General features: G+C 35.7%; 1 protein-coding gene across 1 annotated transcript in view; it reads right to left on the bottom strand.

Moving 5' to 3' along the window:
* LOC145754631 (stabilin-2-like) overlaps positions 1 to 18,218 on the bottom strand; it is a 34,859-nt gene that overhangs the window by 14,659 nt on the left and 1,982 nt on the right. The window contains exons 4-26 of the mRNA XM_082570719.1: positions 17,545 to 17,703; positions 16,928 to 17,023; positions 16,620 to 16,805; positions 15,930 to 16,063; positions 15,703 to 15,852; positions 14,555 to 14,838; positions 13,687 to 13,960; positions 12,994 to 13,224; positions 12,400 to 12,576; positions 10,543 to 10,749; positions 9,887 to 10,020; positions 8,880 to 9,034; positions 8,190 to 8,370; positions 7,098 to 7,249; positions 6,440 to 6,638; positions 5,165 to 5,336; positions 4,744 to 4,873; positions 4,468 to 4,568; positions 3,933 to 4,100; positions 3,650 to 3,780; positions 2,875 to 2,995; positions 1,536 to 1,763; positions 854 to 1,049 (exon numbers count right to left, since the gene is read on the bottom strand). Coding sequence (XP_082426845.1) covers positions 854 to 1,049; positions 1,536 to 1,763; positions 2,875 to 2,995; positions 3,650 to 3,780; positions 3,933 to 4,100; positions 4,468 to 4,568; positions 4,744 to 4,873; positions 5,165 to 5,336; positions 6,440 to 6,638; positions 7,098 to 7,249; positions 8,190 to 8,370; positions 8,880 to 9,034; positions 9,887 to 10,020; positions 10,543 to 10,749; positions 12,400 to 12,576; positions 12,994 to 13,224; positions 13,687 to 13,960; positions 14,555 to 14,838; positions 15,703 to 15,852; positions 15,930 to 16,063; positions 16,620 to 16,805; positions 16,928 to 17,023; positions 17,545 to 17,703 — 3,966 coding nt within the window. The remainder of the gene's footprint in view (positions 1 to 853; positions 1,050 to 1,535; positions 1,764 to 2,874; positions 2,996 to 3,649; positions 3,781 to 3,932; positions 4,101 to 4,467; positions 4,569 to 4,743; positions 4,874 to 5,164; positions 5,337 to 6,439; positions 6,639 to 7,097; positions 7,250 to 8,189; positions 8,371 to 8,879; positions 9,035 to 9,886; positions 10,021 to 10,542; positions 10,750 to 12,399; positions 12,577 to 12,993; positions 13,225 to 13,686; positions 13,961 to 14,554; positions 14,839 to 15,702; positions 15,853 to 15,929; positions 16,064 to 16,619; positions 16,806 to 16,927; positions 17,024 to 17,544; positions 17,704 to 18,218) is intronic.

Here is an 18,218-nt window from a genome sequence, read left to right as displayed (position 1 = left end):
TACAAATATATTAAAAATAGCGAATCAACCAAATAAGGTCGGGGCAATATTAAAACTTTCGTGTGTATTTGTGTATTTTTTACGATCTATTTTAAATCGGTTTCACACTAATTTAATTACATCAACATAATCCTGCGTAAATGTAGGTTACTATGGGGCATTTAATAACAATAACTTTCCATATTTTGGCAATGCGTAAACTTCACCTCCGGGTTCGTTTAGTTATTGCGCAATTTTTTAAATACATAACACAGCTTTAAAGTAATCAAAAATGTCTCGTTTTTTGTGCGAAAAATTATTAACGATTGTTTAACAGTACGTTACATTTTAAAAAGTCACGCAACGCGACAAGTGTTATCAAAAAACGAAGATTATGACTTGGACCTAATTATTGCTCTAAAAATTCAACCTCATTTTTAGCGAATCGTTTTTTAAACGATAATTCGTACCCTGATGTAATCTAGGCTTTTATTAAACATTGCTATGATTATAGGATAAAAATGTTGTAACTTAAAATGAAAAAAAATATGCCTGCAAGTTAACATTTACTTTAAGTCTATCGGCAGATGCATACCATGCAATTTAACATTGTAAAATTTTAATTAAAAAATAGAAAAAAATTTCAATTTTGACCGGTAGTGTGGTATACCGGTCATGGCATTGGACTACAAGCCAAAAGGTTTCGAGTTCGGGTCGCACCAATGTCACACTATTTCCCTATAGACCTGGAGTTTACAGATAGCTCGAAAACGTCACATTATCACACCCTTTTTCCATAAAATATAAAAACCCACCCCCCTAAAGGAATTTAAATCACTATTTCCATTATTCCTTACGTTTAAAACAAACCTACCGTTCCCAGTTAGCCCGTCGCTACATTTTCCTAGGCCGAGGCAAGGATTGTCCACTCCGCCAGGACAAGGCTCGCATTCGCTTCCAAAAAAGCCTTTGCAACATTTAGGACTGAGATAATGGCTTATACATAGCAGCCTACAGCCTCTGTTGTTTACGGTAGGGCTGGTAGGTAGGATGGGCATCGAACAAGTTAACTAAAAAAGTAAAACTAAGTTTACAACACTTTAACGTTATAACCGGCAGCGTGGAGTAGTGGTATAAACACTGGCTACACTACGCGAGATCGTGGGTTTAATCCTCCCTGCTCTTATGCTGTAACGCCATTGCGTAAGGCGCTACAAACGGTATGAACTCCTGTTAAGCCAATACTTAATCAGCAGTTTAATTATCGGGCAATTATAATCTATAATATCCTAAACTGCCAAAAGCAACTGGAGACTGGGCTGGGGTAACTGATGTTACTCTATGTTAAGGTTGTGCAGTTGACCTTTTCACATCGAGGATGAATTATATAAAAAAATATATATATCAATTTTGAATAAAAACAGCTTTCATAGCCTTAACGTTTGTTATATAATATTAATTAACCCTTGGCAAGTTTGCCATAGCGCTCCCTTAGATATACTTTTTATTAGTTTTAAAAAATGTTTTTTAACAAATTGCAATTATTTAAATTTCACCTGTGCTAACTTCGTTGTGTTTAGCGGGCAACTGGCGGTCGCGTGCGTCGTCAAACAGGGCAGGCAACCGGTACGTAATATCCTTATCATGCGTACTCCGCAGTTATTATGGATTACTTTTAAAAGGTTGCTGATCCCTTGTATTATACCGTGTCGAGTTCTGACATCACGCTGGATGATTTGTTTCCCGTTGATCATGAATTCACCGTGCCGCCGTACCAGAGTAACCTGTGAAGATTAATATTAATATAGGACACGGTGTGTAAAGCATTGGAAATTACATAGGGCACTGTGTCTAAGGCATCGGGCATTACATAGAGCACGGTGTCTAAGGCATCGGGCATTACATAGAACACGGGGTCTAAGGCATCGGGCATTACATAGGACACGGTGTGTAAGGCATCGGGCATTACATAGGGCACGGTGTCTAAGGCATCTGGAATTACATAGGACACGGTGTGTAAGGCATCGGGCATTACATAGGGCACGGTGTCTAAGGCATTGGGCATTACATAGGACACGGTGTGTAAGGCATCGGGCATTACATAGGGCACGGTGTCTAAGACATCGGGCATTACATAGGACACGGTGTGTAAGGCATCGGGCATTACATAAAACACGGTGTCTAAGGCATCGGGCATTACATAGGACACGGTGTGTAAGGCATCGGGCATTACATAGGGCACGGTGTCTAAGGCATCGGGCATTACATAGGGCACGGTGTCAAAGGCATCTTACATTACATAAAACACGGTGTCTAAGGCATCGGGCATTACATAGGACACGGTGTGTAAGGCATCGGGCATTACATAGGGCACGGTGTCTAAGGCATCGGGCATTACATAGGGCACGGTGTCAAAGGCATCTTACATTACATAAAACACGGTGTCTAAGGCATCGGGCATTACATAGGACACGGTGTGTAAGGCATCGGGCATTACATAGGGCACGGTGTCTAAGGCATCGGGCATTACATAGGGCACGGTGTCAAAGGCATCTTACATTACATAGGGCACGGTGTCTAATGCATCGGGCATTACAATAACAGCATGAGATCTTGGGTTTAATTTTAACACGAGATTCAAGTTTAAATACAAAACAAGGTCCTGGGTTCAATTACAACACGAGGTTCTAAGCTGTATCCCAACAACTGCCTTGACACAGCATCCTTGGGTAAGCATGTACTTTGCAAAACCCAAAACAAATTTAGCATAATAGTAATAAAACAATATTAGAATAGTTGTGTCAAAAAATACAAATAAAATTAAAGTTTTACATTCCAAAGGTCGAATATAAAAAAATTTTAGCGTTTTTTAGCAAAAAATGGGTAATATAAAACCTGATAACCACTTCCGGCTAGAGTAGTCTCGTGCTCCCCACTTTGTATATAGTTAAGTCGAATCATCTTATCAGGTATAACATGGTACTTCAAAGACTTGGCAGAACCGACGCTTTTCGGCCTAAACAAAAATTAACCTTGTTTGTTAGAGTTTTGCAATTTTGTAAGTGATGTATATAGTACATTAGTATGGTTGACAATGAATCACAAAATGGCTTTAGAACCTTTAAAAAATGTCTGTCGTACTTACAATTTAATTTTCAAAATGATTAACATAAAAAACCAGGTTACCATATTTTTTGTGTGACGTAGAAAGTACCAAGTAGCGTAGTGAATGTATACAAGCTAGTACTTTCTACGTTATCACAAACAGGGCTTTCCTTTTCCTTTTTTTTAATTAATTTTAATTTTTTGTTTAAAGTCGTATAACTTAAAGAGCAAGTAAAATTATTTTTGTGTTCAGTGACACCAACTTTATAAGTTTTTATATATAAAAATATTGCTAATATATAACTTTAATATCTTTAAAAATAGCTATTATAATATGACAAATAAATTTAAATGTTTAGTTTTTTATCCATATTATCTTAAGGTGATAGGTTATACTGTTTTGGCTTAGCGTGAAAAGTTTGGCATTAGTGAGGTTCGAACCCGCAACCTTTTTGCCTGTAGTTCCATGGCTAACATACCACACCAGACAAAAATGTCAACTTTTGTTCAGTAGATTTTTAACATTGCAATTAATTAACTACGACAATAAATAAAAATCACGTACACCAATAAGTTGTTGTTGACTGCGAATATCGTATAAGGTTTTCCCGAATCTTCCAGCTTTTTGATAATTCCAGTGTTGTTCAAATAGCCAAGAAATAAACTGAACTGGGCTAAATCGGTTCCAGTAGCGTTCTGAAAAAGTCAAAAATTAATTTTTAACTAAAATCAAAAAATATTTTTTTAAGTCTACAGAGAATCAAGTTTTTAAGACTGCAAAAAAGTGCGTTTAAAGCTATTAAAACAGATTTAATTCTTAAAAGTATGCTTAATTGCAAAAATCTTACCATCATAGCTTCAGTTAGGCTTAGATATTGATTCACTACGTCGCGGGGTGGCAGCAACACAGTATCAATCACATGAATAATACCGTTAAACGTCATTAAATTTGGTTCAACTATTTTTCCGTTTTCTAAGCCAAGAGTAGGGGCATTAACAGGCAAAAGATTCAGATTCTAAAGGTACAAAAAAGTATTTTTTTACCAAAAAAATAAAACCAATAGCGTGGTGTAGTGTCAGAACACTTCCTACACAACATGGGGTCAATGGTTCGATCCCCAATGATCTCCTGCTGTAGCGTCCTTAAGTTAGGTGCTATAAGCGGTATGAACTCCTGCTGAGCCAGCACCTAATCAGCAGAGTATTGGGCACTTATATTTCAATAATAACAAAAACTGCCCAAGGCAACTCGAGATGAGTCGGATTAACTGATGTTACTCTATGTTTAGGTCGTGCAGTCGACCTTTCGACATCGAAGATAAAGATATAAAAAAAGAATTCTAAAATAAAAAGCTGTTTTCCAGCTAATTAAATAAGGCTTACCGCGTTAACGTTGGTCGTAACATTGTTAAGTTTGATTGGAGACAGGGGTAGCAAAGTTTCTAGTACTGCATTTACATTTAAATCAGCTACAGCAAACGCTCCTAAAAATAAAAAATAAATTTAAATAAAAACAACTAGACCTGTAACACGAAAATGCAACAAAAAAATATCGTATTAGGATTGATAAACAATTACTAAAATTTAACAAGTTTTAAAAATTTAAAAATTATGATAACTTTTAATTTTCAAATTTAAATTTGCCAAATTACTAAAAACCTTTAGCGATATGATGACGCAGCAAAACAGGAAAGTTATCTTCCGTATACCAAAAATGAAAATCGTCCAAAGTTAACATTTTCCAAGCTTGATTTCGAGGGAAAAATGCAGTTACAGCTTGAAATCGAATCTAGACAAAGAAAAAAAAACGTGTTTTCTTCATATATTTGTTTATTCATCTTTGACCCAGTCCAAAGTTAGATAATAATTGACTGATAATTAAGCTGCTGATTAAGTATTGGCGCAGCGGAAATTTATACCATATATGGCGCCTTGCTTAAGAATGATACAGCATGAGGGCAGTGGGGATTAAACCCAGGACGTCATGACTAAAGCCAAGTGTCCTGGCCACGGTACTGCGCTGTTGGTTTAACGTACTTTGTTAACAAAATCACTAAAAATGTTTTTTTTTAGAGCTTACCGAGTTGAACAGGTCTCGCACAGACTGCCAGCGATCTGCTGATTTCTTTATAAAAGATAGGTCAGTATATTCCGCAACCTCTAATATCAAAGGACCAACGCATTGATAACCGTTACCCGAATAGCCATCTAAACATTCACAAGTGTTTTGGCCAGCTTCTTGCTGTACACACCTGCAAAAAACAATAAGATAGTGACTTTACACCCTAACCTTATGGTAGCCTTGACCTACGCGGCCTAGTCCTAATGTGTCTCTAAAGTGTTATGTTACAGAGTTTTGCAATTTTGTAGGTTATGTATATAGCACGTTAGTATGGTTGACAATGAATCACAAATCACAAAATTAAAAACCAAGTTACCATATTTTTTGTTCGACGAGAAAGTACTGAATAGCGTAGTGAATGTATACAAGCTAGTACTTACGTCATCACAAACAGGGCTTCCCTTTTATTTTTATTAATTAATTTTAAATTTTTTTTAAAGTTGTGTAATTTAAAAAGTAGGTTAAAAATATTTAAAGTTAAAATCATTTTTGTGTTCAGTGACACCAACTTTATTAATTTTTTAAGTTTAAAAATATCGCCAATATATGACTTTAATTTAGCTTAGAATAAAAAGCCCAATACAGAAATACATATTTCTTTCATTAATTTTATTGAATTTGAAATACCCGATTCATAGGTTAATCGTAGATTACTTAATAAAAAGTATATTCTAAGAGCTTACATACTTAAAGACACTACAAATTGAAAGTAATGAAATTTGAACTAGGAACCGACAGCGTGGTGTAGTGGTAAGAACACTTGCTACACCACATATGAGGTTGTAGGTTCAATCCCCGCTGATCTCATGCTTTAGCGCCCTTGAGTAAGGCGCTATAAACGGTATAAACTCCAGCTGAGCTAGCACGTAATCAGCAGTATAATTATGGAGCAATTATAATCTATAATATCCCAAACTGCCACAGGCAACTCGAGACTGGGTCGGAGTAACTGATGTTACTCTATGTTAAAGTCGCGCATTCGACTTTCCCACATCGAAGATAAAGATATATACAAAAAAACGGACCTGCTAATGCTTGCAGTGCCTTTACGAGCACGACAGCACGAACTTAAAGTTACACACTTAATAACACTACAAATTGAAAGTAATGGGATTCAAACTTGGAACCTTACCTGCTAATGCTGGTAGTGCCTTAACGAGTACGACATAATGCCAGTTCAAGCCTTTACTTAGTAACACTTATAAATCGTAAATAAGAAACATCTTTACGAACCGTGCATGGAGGTGACATCCTCCGTTATTTTCCAAACAAGTTTGTATACCAGTACACTGAAACCCGCCCCCCCTGTATCCAGCATTACATTTGCAATCCCTTTTGGCAGGACCAACAAACTGACAGACTGCGTTGGCATGGCAGCCACCCCGGTCTTGGTTGTCGCATAGGTTAATTGCTTTACATTGTTTTCCGTTGCCTTAATTTTAAATAATTTGTCTTAAAATTTTTTTTTATATTTTTTGTAGTTTTTTGATTCTCTTTTTGCCTACAAAAGCACAGTTATACTTTTTATATTTATTTACTCTTGACGTGAAAAGTCCAGCTTTACGACCTAAAACATAGAGTAACACCAGTTACCCCAACCCAGTCTCGAGCTGTTTTTGGTAATTTCAGATATTATAGCACGAAAATAAATCTGCTGGTCAAGTGTTGCTTCTGCGGGAGGTAATACTGTTTATATCGCCTTACTCAAGAGCGCTACAGCATAAAGAGCAGTGGGCATCGAACCCAGGACCTCATGTTGTGAAGCCAGGTGTTCTAACCACTACACTAATTGGTTAAAATTTCCATAATTTTCAATAATAATAGAATGACTGTGAATATATATTTAATGGCATTTGTCACAACAAAAATTACAAAACAAAATTGTGCCTACCTTCAAATCCAGTATTACAATTACAAGTGTAATTTCCAAGCCCGTAGTAGGAACAGTATGCATTTATATCACACATTAACTCTCCATCTGAACACGGGTTAAACTCAACACAATCTAACCCTGTTCCAATGTATCCTGGGTCGCATACACAACTATACACGAAAAAGAAATTAGGCAAAACGATTCAAGGTGATTTTTAAGTTAAATAACTACCACTGAATTTGTTTGTCTTTATTGTAGGAAAGTCAAATTTACGACCTAAACATAGAGTAACATCAGTTACCCTGACCCAGTCTCGAGTTGCTTTGACAGTTTAAAATATTAAAAAACCCAAGGGCGCTTCAGCATAAAACAGTTAGAATCGAATCCGGCAGCGTAGTGTAGTGTCGTTGGTTTAATCCCCACTGCTTTCATGCTGTAGCGCCCTTGAGTAAGGCGCTACAACCGTATAAACTCCTGCTGAGCCAGCACTTAATTAGTAGAATAATTACCGGGCAATTATAAACTCTATAAAATCCCAAACTGCTAAAGGCAACTCGAGACTGGGTCGGAGTAACTGATGTTACTCTATGTTTAGGTCGCGCATTTAACCTTCCCACATCGAGGATAAAAACATATACAAAAAAAAATCCAAGACCTCATGTAATATAAAAAAGTGTTTTAACCACTACAACATGCTATTTTTTGAATTTTGTAGAGTAACGCAACCAAACGCTACAAATTCCTTTTTTAGCTTATAACATTGCAAAGTGTTGCAATCCATTTTTTTGTATATATCTTTATCCTCGATGTGGGAAAGTCCAATGCGCGACTTAAACATAGAGTAACATCAGTTACCCCAACCTAGCCTCGAGTTGCCTGTGGCAGTTTTTGATATTATAGATTATAATTGCCTGACAATAGAGCTGCTAATTAGGTGCTGGCTCAGCAGGAGTTCATAACGTTTTACGCCTTACTCAAAGGTGCTAAGGCATAAGATTATTGGGATCGAACCCAAGACCTCATGTAGTGTAGGAAGTGTTCTGACCACTACACAACGCTGCCGGTTTTAAGACTTACCAACAGACAGAATCATTAAAAAATTCATCTTACCTCTCATACGATTCAGAAAGCACACACGTAGCATGCTGGTGACAAGCGATCGATGGCGTGCCACATCTACTTAAAACTCTGTCACAATTTTCACCTGCCCAGTTTGCCTCGCACGTGCCAGGCTTGCATATTCCCCTGCTTGAGACTGTATTAGCACAAACACCATGCAGGCAAGTACAAGCTGTCACAAAATAAAAAAAAATAATAAACATAATAAGGGGTCAGTACACTTGGCTTTACATGAGGTCTTGGGTTGAACATGAGGTCTTGGGTTCAACCCCCACTGCTCTCATGCTGTGGCCCTCTTAAGTAAGGTGTTATAAACGGTATGAACTCCTGCCGAGCCAACACTTGATTAGCAGCAAAATTACTGGGCAAATATAATTTATAATATTCCAAAATGACGAAGGCAACTCGAGACTGGATCGGGGTAACTGATGTTACTCTATGCTTACGTTGTAGAGACGATCTTTCCACATCAACGATAAATAAACATAACAAAATTTTTTTTAAGTTGAAGCAGTTTGATCAATAATATATTAAAATCAATGTTATGTAACTTGAAACGGGATTGGAAAAACAGATGTTACTCTATGTTTAAACTGTGAAGTCAGCCTTTTGACATCGATGATAAAGATATAAAAAAATCTAAAGAATTAAATGCAATCTAACTGTCCAACAATGTACAACCTTGGTCACAGTTAGCTCCGTAAGTGCTGTTGTTTGTGCACACCGAACAGTCATCAGATTGAAATCCGAGAAAGCAATCACAGCCACCCAGGCCATTCAAACCATCACTGCATATTCCGTGTTTGTTGCAAGCCTCATGTATAGGACCAGGACAGCTGTATAAGATATAGGTTTGCTTTAAAGTTTTTCTTATAATAAAAAAATTACTTGTTCTATATGAGGGAAAACTAAGGACTGTGAATTACAAGAGAGAATTAGCGAGAGTTGTCAGGTACGAGAGAGAATTAGCAAGGATCGTAAAATATGAAAAGAATTAGTGAAGACTGTAGAGAACGAGAGAGAATTAGCGAAGACGGTAAAGTACGAGAGAGAATTAGCAAATAACGTAAATTAGAAGAAAGAATTAGCAAGGACCGTAGAGTACAAGTAAGAATTAGCAAAGACTGTAGAGTACAAGTAAGGATAAGCACAGACTGTAGAGTACAAGTAAGAATACGCAAGGACCGTAGAGTACAAGTAAGAATAAGCAAGGACTGTAGAGTACAAGTAAGAATTAGCAAGGACTGGAGAGCACAAGAAAGAATAAGCAAGGACCGTAGAGTACAAGTAAGAATACGCAAGGACTGTAAAGTACAAGTAATAATAAGCAAGGACCGTAGAGTACAAGTAAGAATTAGCAAGGACTGTAGAATACAAGTAAGAATTAGCAAGGACTGTAGAGTACAAGTAAGAATTAGCAAGGACTGGAGAGCACAAGTAAGAATAAGCAAAGACCATAGAGTACAATTAAGAATAAGCAAGGACGGTAAACTACAGATGAGAGCTATTGAGGAACGCAAGATACGAAAGAGAAATTGCTAGGATTGTAAATTATGACAGTTTCTCTAAAAACCGTAAATATAAGTAATCCCAAAAAGTATGAATAAGAAGTTGATTATTTTTAATCTGTTACATAATTTAAAATTTGCAAAAAAAACAAATATTTTTGTTAAACATTTTATTTTTACCTGTTGCAGTTAGCTCCAAAGAAACCTGGACAACAAATTGTCGATATCCTCTGTTCCTGACAGCTATATTTACATCCTATCTGCAACCCTGTCCTTTCACTGTTAGGTAACTTTACCTCGAAAGCACATGTTTGCTAACAAGAAAAAAAAAACAATACAATTATTTAAATCTAAAAAGACTTATAATTATGTAATATATATCATTAAAAAAAGAAAATATATAAAAAAAGCCCGACTCCCTTCCAAATATTATCAATTTATTTTAGTTAACTAACCTAAACTGTAGAATTAAACAATCATAATAACTTACTTAACCAAAAATAACCTAGTATTACATGAACAAGCGTAAACAGGCAATCAGGTTTAGTGTAGTAGTCAGAACACTTGGCTCCACTACATAAGGTCCCGGGTTCGATCCCCACTGTTTTCATGCTGTAGTGCCCTTTAGTAAGAAGCTACAAACACTCCTGCTAAGCCAATACCTAATCAGCAGCTTAATTATCGAGCAATTATAATCTAAAATATCCCAAATTGCTAAACGCAACTTTAGACTGGGTCAGGTTAATCAATGTTACTCTATGTTAAGGTCGTAAAGTCATCTTTCCCATATCTAAGATAGCAATATATATAAATATATGTTAAAAATGTAACCATACTGGTTTAGAATCTGATTGAGTTAAATTTCCTCCATTGAAACAAAGATTAACAGACCGGGGACATTGGCCGCAAGGTCCGGTGACCTCAATGATTTGAGATTCTTGACATTGATTTGAAACAAGAGGCAAAATCGAAGTCGGAAAAAGTATTTGATCAATCAAATAAATATTAATGCTACCTTGGACTGGAATATCGGTTACATAAATCTATAAAAATAAAAAGAATTTAGTGAGGTTAGTTTATGAATATTTTATACAAAATAAACTGGTTGAATTATATCAAATGGATCAAATGTATATTAAATGGTTATCGCATGAGCCCAATAGATTAATTACAACGGATGTATTAAGTGTATACCAAGTAAGTGGCCGGCAGCGTAGTGTAGTAGTAAGAACACTTGCTACACCAACATGAGGTCCTGGGTTCAATCCCCACTGCTCTTATGCTGTAGTAGCGCCCTTAAGTTAGGCGCTATATACGGTATAAACTCCTGCTGAGCCAGCACTAATCAACAGCATAACTATGGGGCAATTATAATCTATAATATCCCAAACTGCCACGGGCATTTCGAGACTGGGTCAGGGTAACAGTTGTTACTTTATGTTTTAGTTGCGCATTCGACTTTCCTACATCGAGAATAAAGATATATACAAAAAAAAGTAAGGGTTTGGGTTAGAGTTTTAATTATGCAATCCCTTTGTTCTATTCAATAGCCATTTAATACACTTTCAATCCACTTGATCCATTCAATTTATTCAATCCATTTTATCCATTCATTTTATTCCACCTATTTTATCCATTCAATTTATTCAACTTATTCGGTCTATTTCATAACCACACTTTCAATTTTTGTGATACCAATTTTTTTTTGCATTCTAAATAAGTGAGAGTTTGGGTCAGGGTTTGATTTACGCAATCCCTTTGTTCCATTCAATAGCCATTTAATACACTTTCAATCCACTTTATCCATTCAATTTATTCAATCCATTTTATCCATTCAATTTATTCAACTTATTTGGTCTATTTCATAACCACACTTTTAATTTTTGTGATATCAATTTTTTTTTTGTATATATCTTTATCCTCGATAAAGAAAGGTCAAATGTGCGACCTAAACATAGAGTAACATCAGTTACTCTGACCCAGTGTCGAGTTGCCTGTGGCAGTTTGGAGTATTATAGAGTCTATAATTGCCCGGTAATTATGCTGTTGATTAAGTGCTGGCTCAGCATCACTTTATATAGTTTATATAGCGCCTTACTCAAGTGCGCTACAGCATGAGAGCAGTGGGGATTGAACCCACAACCTCATGGTGGTGCAGCAAGTGTTCTTACCACTACACCATGCTGCCTGTCAATTCAATAAACTTTTAATTAATTCGATTATTGATACCCGTTTTTATTACAACTTTTTATTAAAGTTTTTTTTTTTTTTTTTTTTTTTGTATATATCTTTATCCTCAACGTGGGAAGGTCGAATGCGGGACCTTAACATAGAGTAACATCAGTTACTCCGACCCAGTGTCGAGTTGCCGTGGCAGTTTGAAATATTATAGAGACTATAATTGCCCGGTAATTATGCTGTTGATTAAGTGCTGGCTCAGCATCATTTTATATAGTTTATATAGCGCCTTACTCAAGTGCGCTACAGCATGAGAGCAGTGGGGATTGAACCCACAACCTCATGGTGGTGCAGCAAGTGTTCTTACCACTACACCATGCTGCCTGTTAATTTAATAAACTTTTGATTAATTCGATTATTGATACCCGTTTTTATTACAACTTTTTATTAAAGTTGATTTTAAATAATAAAACTAATTAATAAGATAATTTTTGTGTATCAAATTTTTAACTTGCCTTTGCCCTAGCTTTTCCAACTGTGATGAACCCACTAGATTCAGAAACATTGACAGAAATTTCTTCTAAAAACATTGTCATCAGTTTCATAGAGCTAGCAATTGTAAATGCATTTAGAGGTTTGTTCGGAGTTTTTACGACGTGGCCCAATAGCATTCCATCTCTTTTAACTTTACCCTTAATAAAAACACACAGTTCTTTTAACTTTGCAGTGTAGTGTAGTAGTCAGAACACTCTCCTACCACACACGAGGTCCTGGGTTTGATCTCTAGTGATCTTATGCTGTAGCGCTCTTGAGTAAGGCGCTATAAACGATATAAACTCCTGTTGAGCCAGCACATAATCAGCAGTATAATTATCGGGCAATTGTAATCTATAATATCCCAAACTGCCACAGGCGCTCGAGACTGGGTCGGAGTAACTGATGTTACTTTATGTTTAAGTCGCGCATTCGACTTTCCACATCGAGGACAAAGATATATACAGAAAAAAATAAAAAAGCCTATTAGGCTATTAAATATATTAAATTGCATTTAAGGCAAACAAAACAATCATATTTGAATAAACAACATATTTTAGATAGGCTATACTTACCAAAGGCGAATTTAAATATTTTAGTTGATCTGTTGACAAAGCTGAAAATGCTGTATCTGTGGCCACCAGTACTGAATAGTAATATTCAGTATTGCTAATTCCAGTGTTCTTTTTAGCAAGATTTATATTAGTGGTTATGGCCATGCTGAGTCTTTCAAACTTGTAAAATGAAGTTGCCATTGGCAGGGCATTAAGTGCTTGGATGAGTGTCAAATTTGAAGCATCAAAATTCTACGCAAAAAAACAACTATTTTACAATATTTATATTCTCTGAAAGAAGGCTAAACAACTAAGCAACATTTTTTGTTGTTTTTTTTTAAAGATCTTTATCTTCAATGTGGGAATGACGACTTCACGACCTAAACATAGAGTAATCAGTTACCCCAACCCAGTCTCCAGTTGCTTTTGGCAGTTCAGAACAATGTAGAATATTATTGGCCAATAATTCTGTGCTGATAAAGAGCTGGGTCAGCAGGAGTTTATACCCTTTTTAACGCCTTACTCAAGGGTACTCCAGCCTGAGAGCAGTGTGAAATTGAACCTATGACCTTATGCAGTGTAGCAAGTGTTCTGACCACTACACCACGCTGCCGGTAAATTAAAACTAAAGCAGAAACAAATTTTCAATAACAAAAATCAAATTTAAATTTATAAATACTTAACAGAAAACACATTTTACATATATTTACTTACTGGTATATCGAACAACTGCGGCATCATAAATGTATCAACCACATAAAAAACACCATTAGTAGCCCATTTGGCCGATGTTAAAATAGAACCACTCTGTCTTGAAGGTCCATATGTCATTGCAGCAAAAATACCTGAATCGTCATTGTCGGGGTCTGGATCAGGTCCAATAGGTTTTAGAGCTTTTATTGAGTAATTGTAGCCCAGTAAAGAGTACATAGAAGTGGCGCTTTGCTCTGTGAAGTCTATTACAATAGGCGTCGGAACAACATGGGCTCTAAATAAAAGATATTTTTATTATGTTTCCAGCAATTTAGGATAATGTAACAATCCAATTTTGAAAAGGTATTACCAAAATATAGTACCAAAATATAGTAAATAACTTATTACCAAAAGATAGTAAGTAGTAGTACTAAGTAAAAGTATTACCAAAAGATGGTAAATACTAAATAAAGGTATCACCAAAATATAGTAAATACTTTTTACCAAAAAATGGTAAATACTAAATAAAGGTATTACCAAGAGATGGTAAAGACTTATTACCAAAAAAAGGTTAATACTATTTGAAGGTATTACCAAAAAATTGTAAATACTTATTACCAAAAGATGGTAAATACTAAGTAAAGGTATTTCGAAAAGATAGTAAATACTTATTACCAAAAGATGGTAAATACTAAGTAAAGTTATTACCAGAAGATGGTAATACTTTTTACCAAAAGATAGTAAATACTTATTACTAAAATATAGTAAATACTTATTAAAGTTATTACCAAAAGATGATAAATACTTCATTAAAAAATCAAAAACAATAAGTTAAATTTAGTTAAAAAATAAAAAACTGTAATTTAAAACAATTAAAATTAAAGTTCACCTTGCCCATGCTTTCCACTTAACAAATTGGGGCGCGCTTTTATTTTTAATATTATCCAGCGCCTTTAAACCAGGCAATATCTCAGACCCGAAAGCGCTGTCTTGAGGAACTAGTAAAGTGAACATGTTTGCACTGAAAAACAACTCGGTGAAATAAGTGCGATCGAACATCGAAATTGCAAAGTTGAGTTTGTTTTCAAATGGCCCGGTAGCATTCGCAAAAGTCAGTTCACTCAAAAGGTCAGAATAGCAATTAAGATCCTTTGTTATAGTACCTGGTGGGCACTGTAAAAACATTATTATTTTTATTAACAACTAGCGTGATATGATGTAGTGGTCAGAACACCTTTTTTGGTATATTTTTTTATCCTTGATGTGGGAAAGTCGAATGAGCGACCTTAACATAAAGTAACATCAGTTAATCCGACCCAGTCCCGAGTTAACTTTAGCATTTGGGGATATTATAAATTATAATTGCCCGATAATTATACTGCTGATTAAGTGCTGGCTCAGCAGGAGTTCATACCAGTTAAAGCGCATTACTCGAGAGCGCTACAGCATGAGATCACTAGGGATTGAACCCACAACCTCATGTGTGGTGTAGCAAGTGTTCTCAACACTACACCACTTGTCTTCACTACATTAGGTTCTTTAATTGATCCCCAGTGATCTCATGCTGTAGCGCCTTCGAATAAGGCACTATAAACGGTATGAACTCCTGCTGAGCCAACACCACTTAATCAGCAGTATAATTATCGGGCAATTATAATCTATAATATCTCAAACTGCCAAAGGCATCTTGAGACTGAGTCGCACATCGAGGATAATAATATATATATACAAAAAAAGGCACCAAAACTGGTAAAAACTTCTGCTGAGCCAACACTTGAACAGTTTATAATTAGCGGGCATTCATAATTATTCATGTGAAGGCAACTTTTCTACTTCGAGGATAGATAAGGTGAAAAAAAAACAAATATCGGCTGTACTTTAAAATTTCTCATCATTTAGACTACTAGTACCTCAACAAACCGTAAACAAAGTTACAATAATTCAATTTTACTGTAACTAATACACAGCACTGTTTTTTTATTTCAAAGTCGCAAATTTTAATCACATTTTGGCATAAAAGATAAGCCCAGTACTTACCATACATTGTACTTGTATTACACCAGACGTGTCAACAGTTGTACAGTTAGCAGTAGAGTCGCATGTTGTATTAGGGTACATTCCACATATATTAATGAGTAAACAGCCATTAGATGTGTTATCGTAACCAGGCTTACAAACACACTTTGCCTGAGAATAATATTTCATGCATAAAACACTAGATTTATGTTTTTAAAAAAAAAATTCAAAAATCAATGTTATGTTACCTGACCAGGTGAGACATACTGACAAAAGGTAGTGTTTGAGGGGCACCCTCCGTTATTTTTCTGGCAAGGATCAATAGGACCACACCACTTTCCGTCTCCCTCATACCCAGTCTTACATATGCATGTGTACTTTGCTGTTAAAAACAAAACACACAATTTGGCATGTAAGAGTTTCCTTTTGACCTTCGCATTGGTTTTTACAGCTTTTAAAGCCGGCAGCGCTGTGTAGGCTGGCAGCGTGGTGTAGGTTGGCAGCGTGGTGTAGTGGTAAGAACACTTGCTACAACACACATGAGGTCGGGGGTTCAATCTCCACTGATCTAATGCTGTAGCGCCCTTGAGTAAGTAGCTATAAACAGCACAAACTTCTGCTGAGCCAGCACTTAATCAGCAGCATAATTATCAGGCAATTATAATCTATAACATCCAAAACTGCCACAGGCAACTAGAGACTGGGTCGGAGTAACTGATGTTACTCTATGTTTAAGTCGCACATTTGACTTTCTCACATCAAGAATAAAAATATATACAAAAAAAAATAGAATTGATAAAATTTGGGATTAAACGTTTGTTGTTTACTTTTCCTATAGCTTACTAAATTAGATTTATCCCATAGTCCACTGCATTCAAATTTTGCAGGTGATTTTAATACAAAAAAAAACACATAAAAATTGCAGGTAAAATACGTACCTGGCCCTGTTTTAACACATGACGAATTCTCTGTGCACAAGTTGGCCCCCTCGGTGCAAGGGTCTATCTCTTCACACCATGTTCCATTACCATGGTAACCAAAGTTACACCGACACACAACGGAGTTGTTAAACTGAATGCAGCGAGAATTTTCGTGACATCCGAGAGTGACACATTCGGCCAAAACTAGATTAAAAATAAAAAGAACAGACATTGTTAAAGTTTAAATAAACGCTGACATATATTCGAGGTATTTAAACAACGTCTTTGTAAATGGCTATAAAACCATGATTCAAAAACACACTTACCGACATCACAAACTGCTCCACCAAATCCACTTTCGCAAGAACAGGTGCCGGGTCTATCCACACCACTATCACAATGACCATGTACACATGAACATACTAAAAAAAATAAAAAACAACATTTTTGAACAAAGAAAAATAAAAGAGATAATATTAAGCCTGTCTTGCAACATAAATATGAACTAAAATGGTGGTTTATTTTTTTAAACTAAAAAAGTTTTACTAAGAATAAATATACACTTAATATATTTCAAGTTAATATATATATATATTCGGCAGCGTGGTGTAGTGGTAAGAACACTTGCTACACCATCATAAGGTCATGGGTTCAAATCCCCCTTAAGTAAGACGCTATAAACGGTATAAACTCCTGCTAAGCCAGCACTTAATCAGCAGCATAATTACCGGGCAATTATAATCTGTATAATATCCCAAACTGCTAAAAGGCAACTCGAGACTGGGTTCGAGTAACTTATGTTACTTTATGTTTAGGTCATGCATTTGACCTTCCCACATCGAATATAAAAATATATACAAAATAATAGATATATATATTGTATAAGCCTTATTATGTAACACTTTATTATTCATTTAAAATTATGGTACTTCAAAAAACATACCTTGTTCGCAGTTAGGTCCATATTGCGATTCATACCTACAACTTTCACATGCTGAACCAGACACTTGACCCCTACACAAACAAGTACCATTTCCTGTTAACCCTTCACTACATGTCCCTCTTCCACTACACACATGACCAGAATAACCAGAAGGACATGCTTGAAAAAACACATTTATTTTTTCTATGGTTAAATTTTTGTTATTTATTTTACATAGATTGAACAGCCACCGTGGTGTAGTGGTAAGAATACTTGCTACACCACCATGAGGTCATGGATTCAATTTCCACTGCCCTCATGCTGTAGCACCCTTAGTCAGGCGCTATAAACGGTATGAACTCCTGCTGAGCCTGCACTTAATTAGCAGAATATTTACCGGGCAGTTATAATCTCTGTAATATTCCTAACTGCTAAAAGGCAACTCGAGACTGGGTCGGAGTAACTGATGTTACTCTATGTTTAGGCGAATTTGACCTTCCCACATCAAGAATAAAGATAATACAAAAAAAAAACTAGATTAAACAGTTCTTCGCAAATTTATAAAAATAGGTAATATATATACCATAATTTTTGATAAACATTTTTATAGGCCTGTATAATAATTACTGTTTTCACTTTTTTACCCAAATATTGGACATTTATTAATTAGTAAATTTTTTTTATGATATCGTTTT

This window comes from Corella eumyota, chromosome 6, assembly GCF_963082875.1.
Source record: "Corella eumyota chromosome 6, kaCorEumy4.1, whole genome shotgun sequence".
In the NCBI taxonomy this organism is placed as follows: Eukaryota; Metazoa; Chordata; class Ascidiacea; order Phlebobranchia; family Corellidae; genus Corella; species Corella eumyota.
Note: the sequence above shows the minus strand (reverse complement) of the source record. Positions and strands in the feature narration are given on the sequence as shown.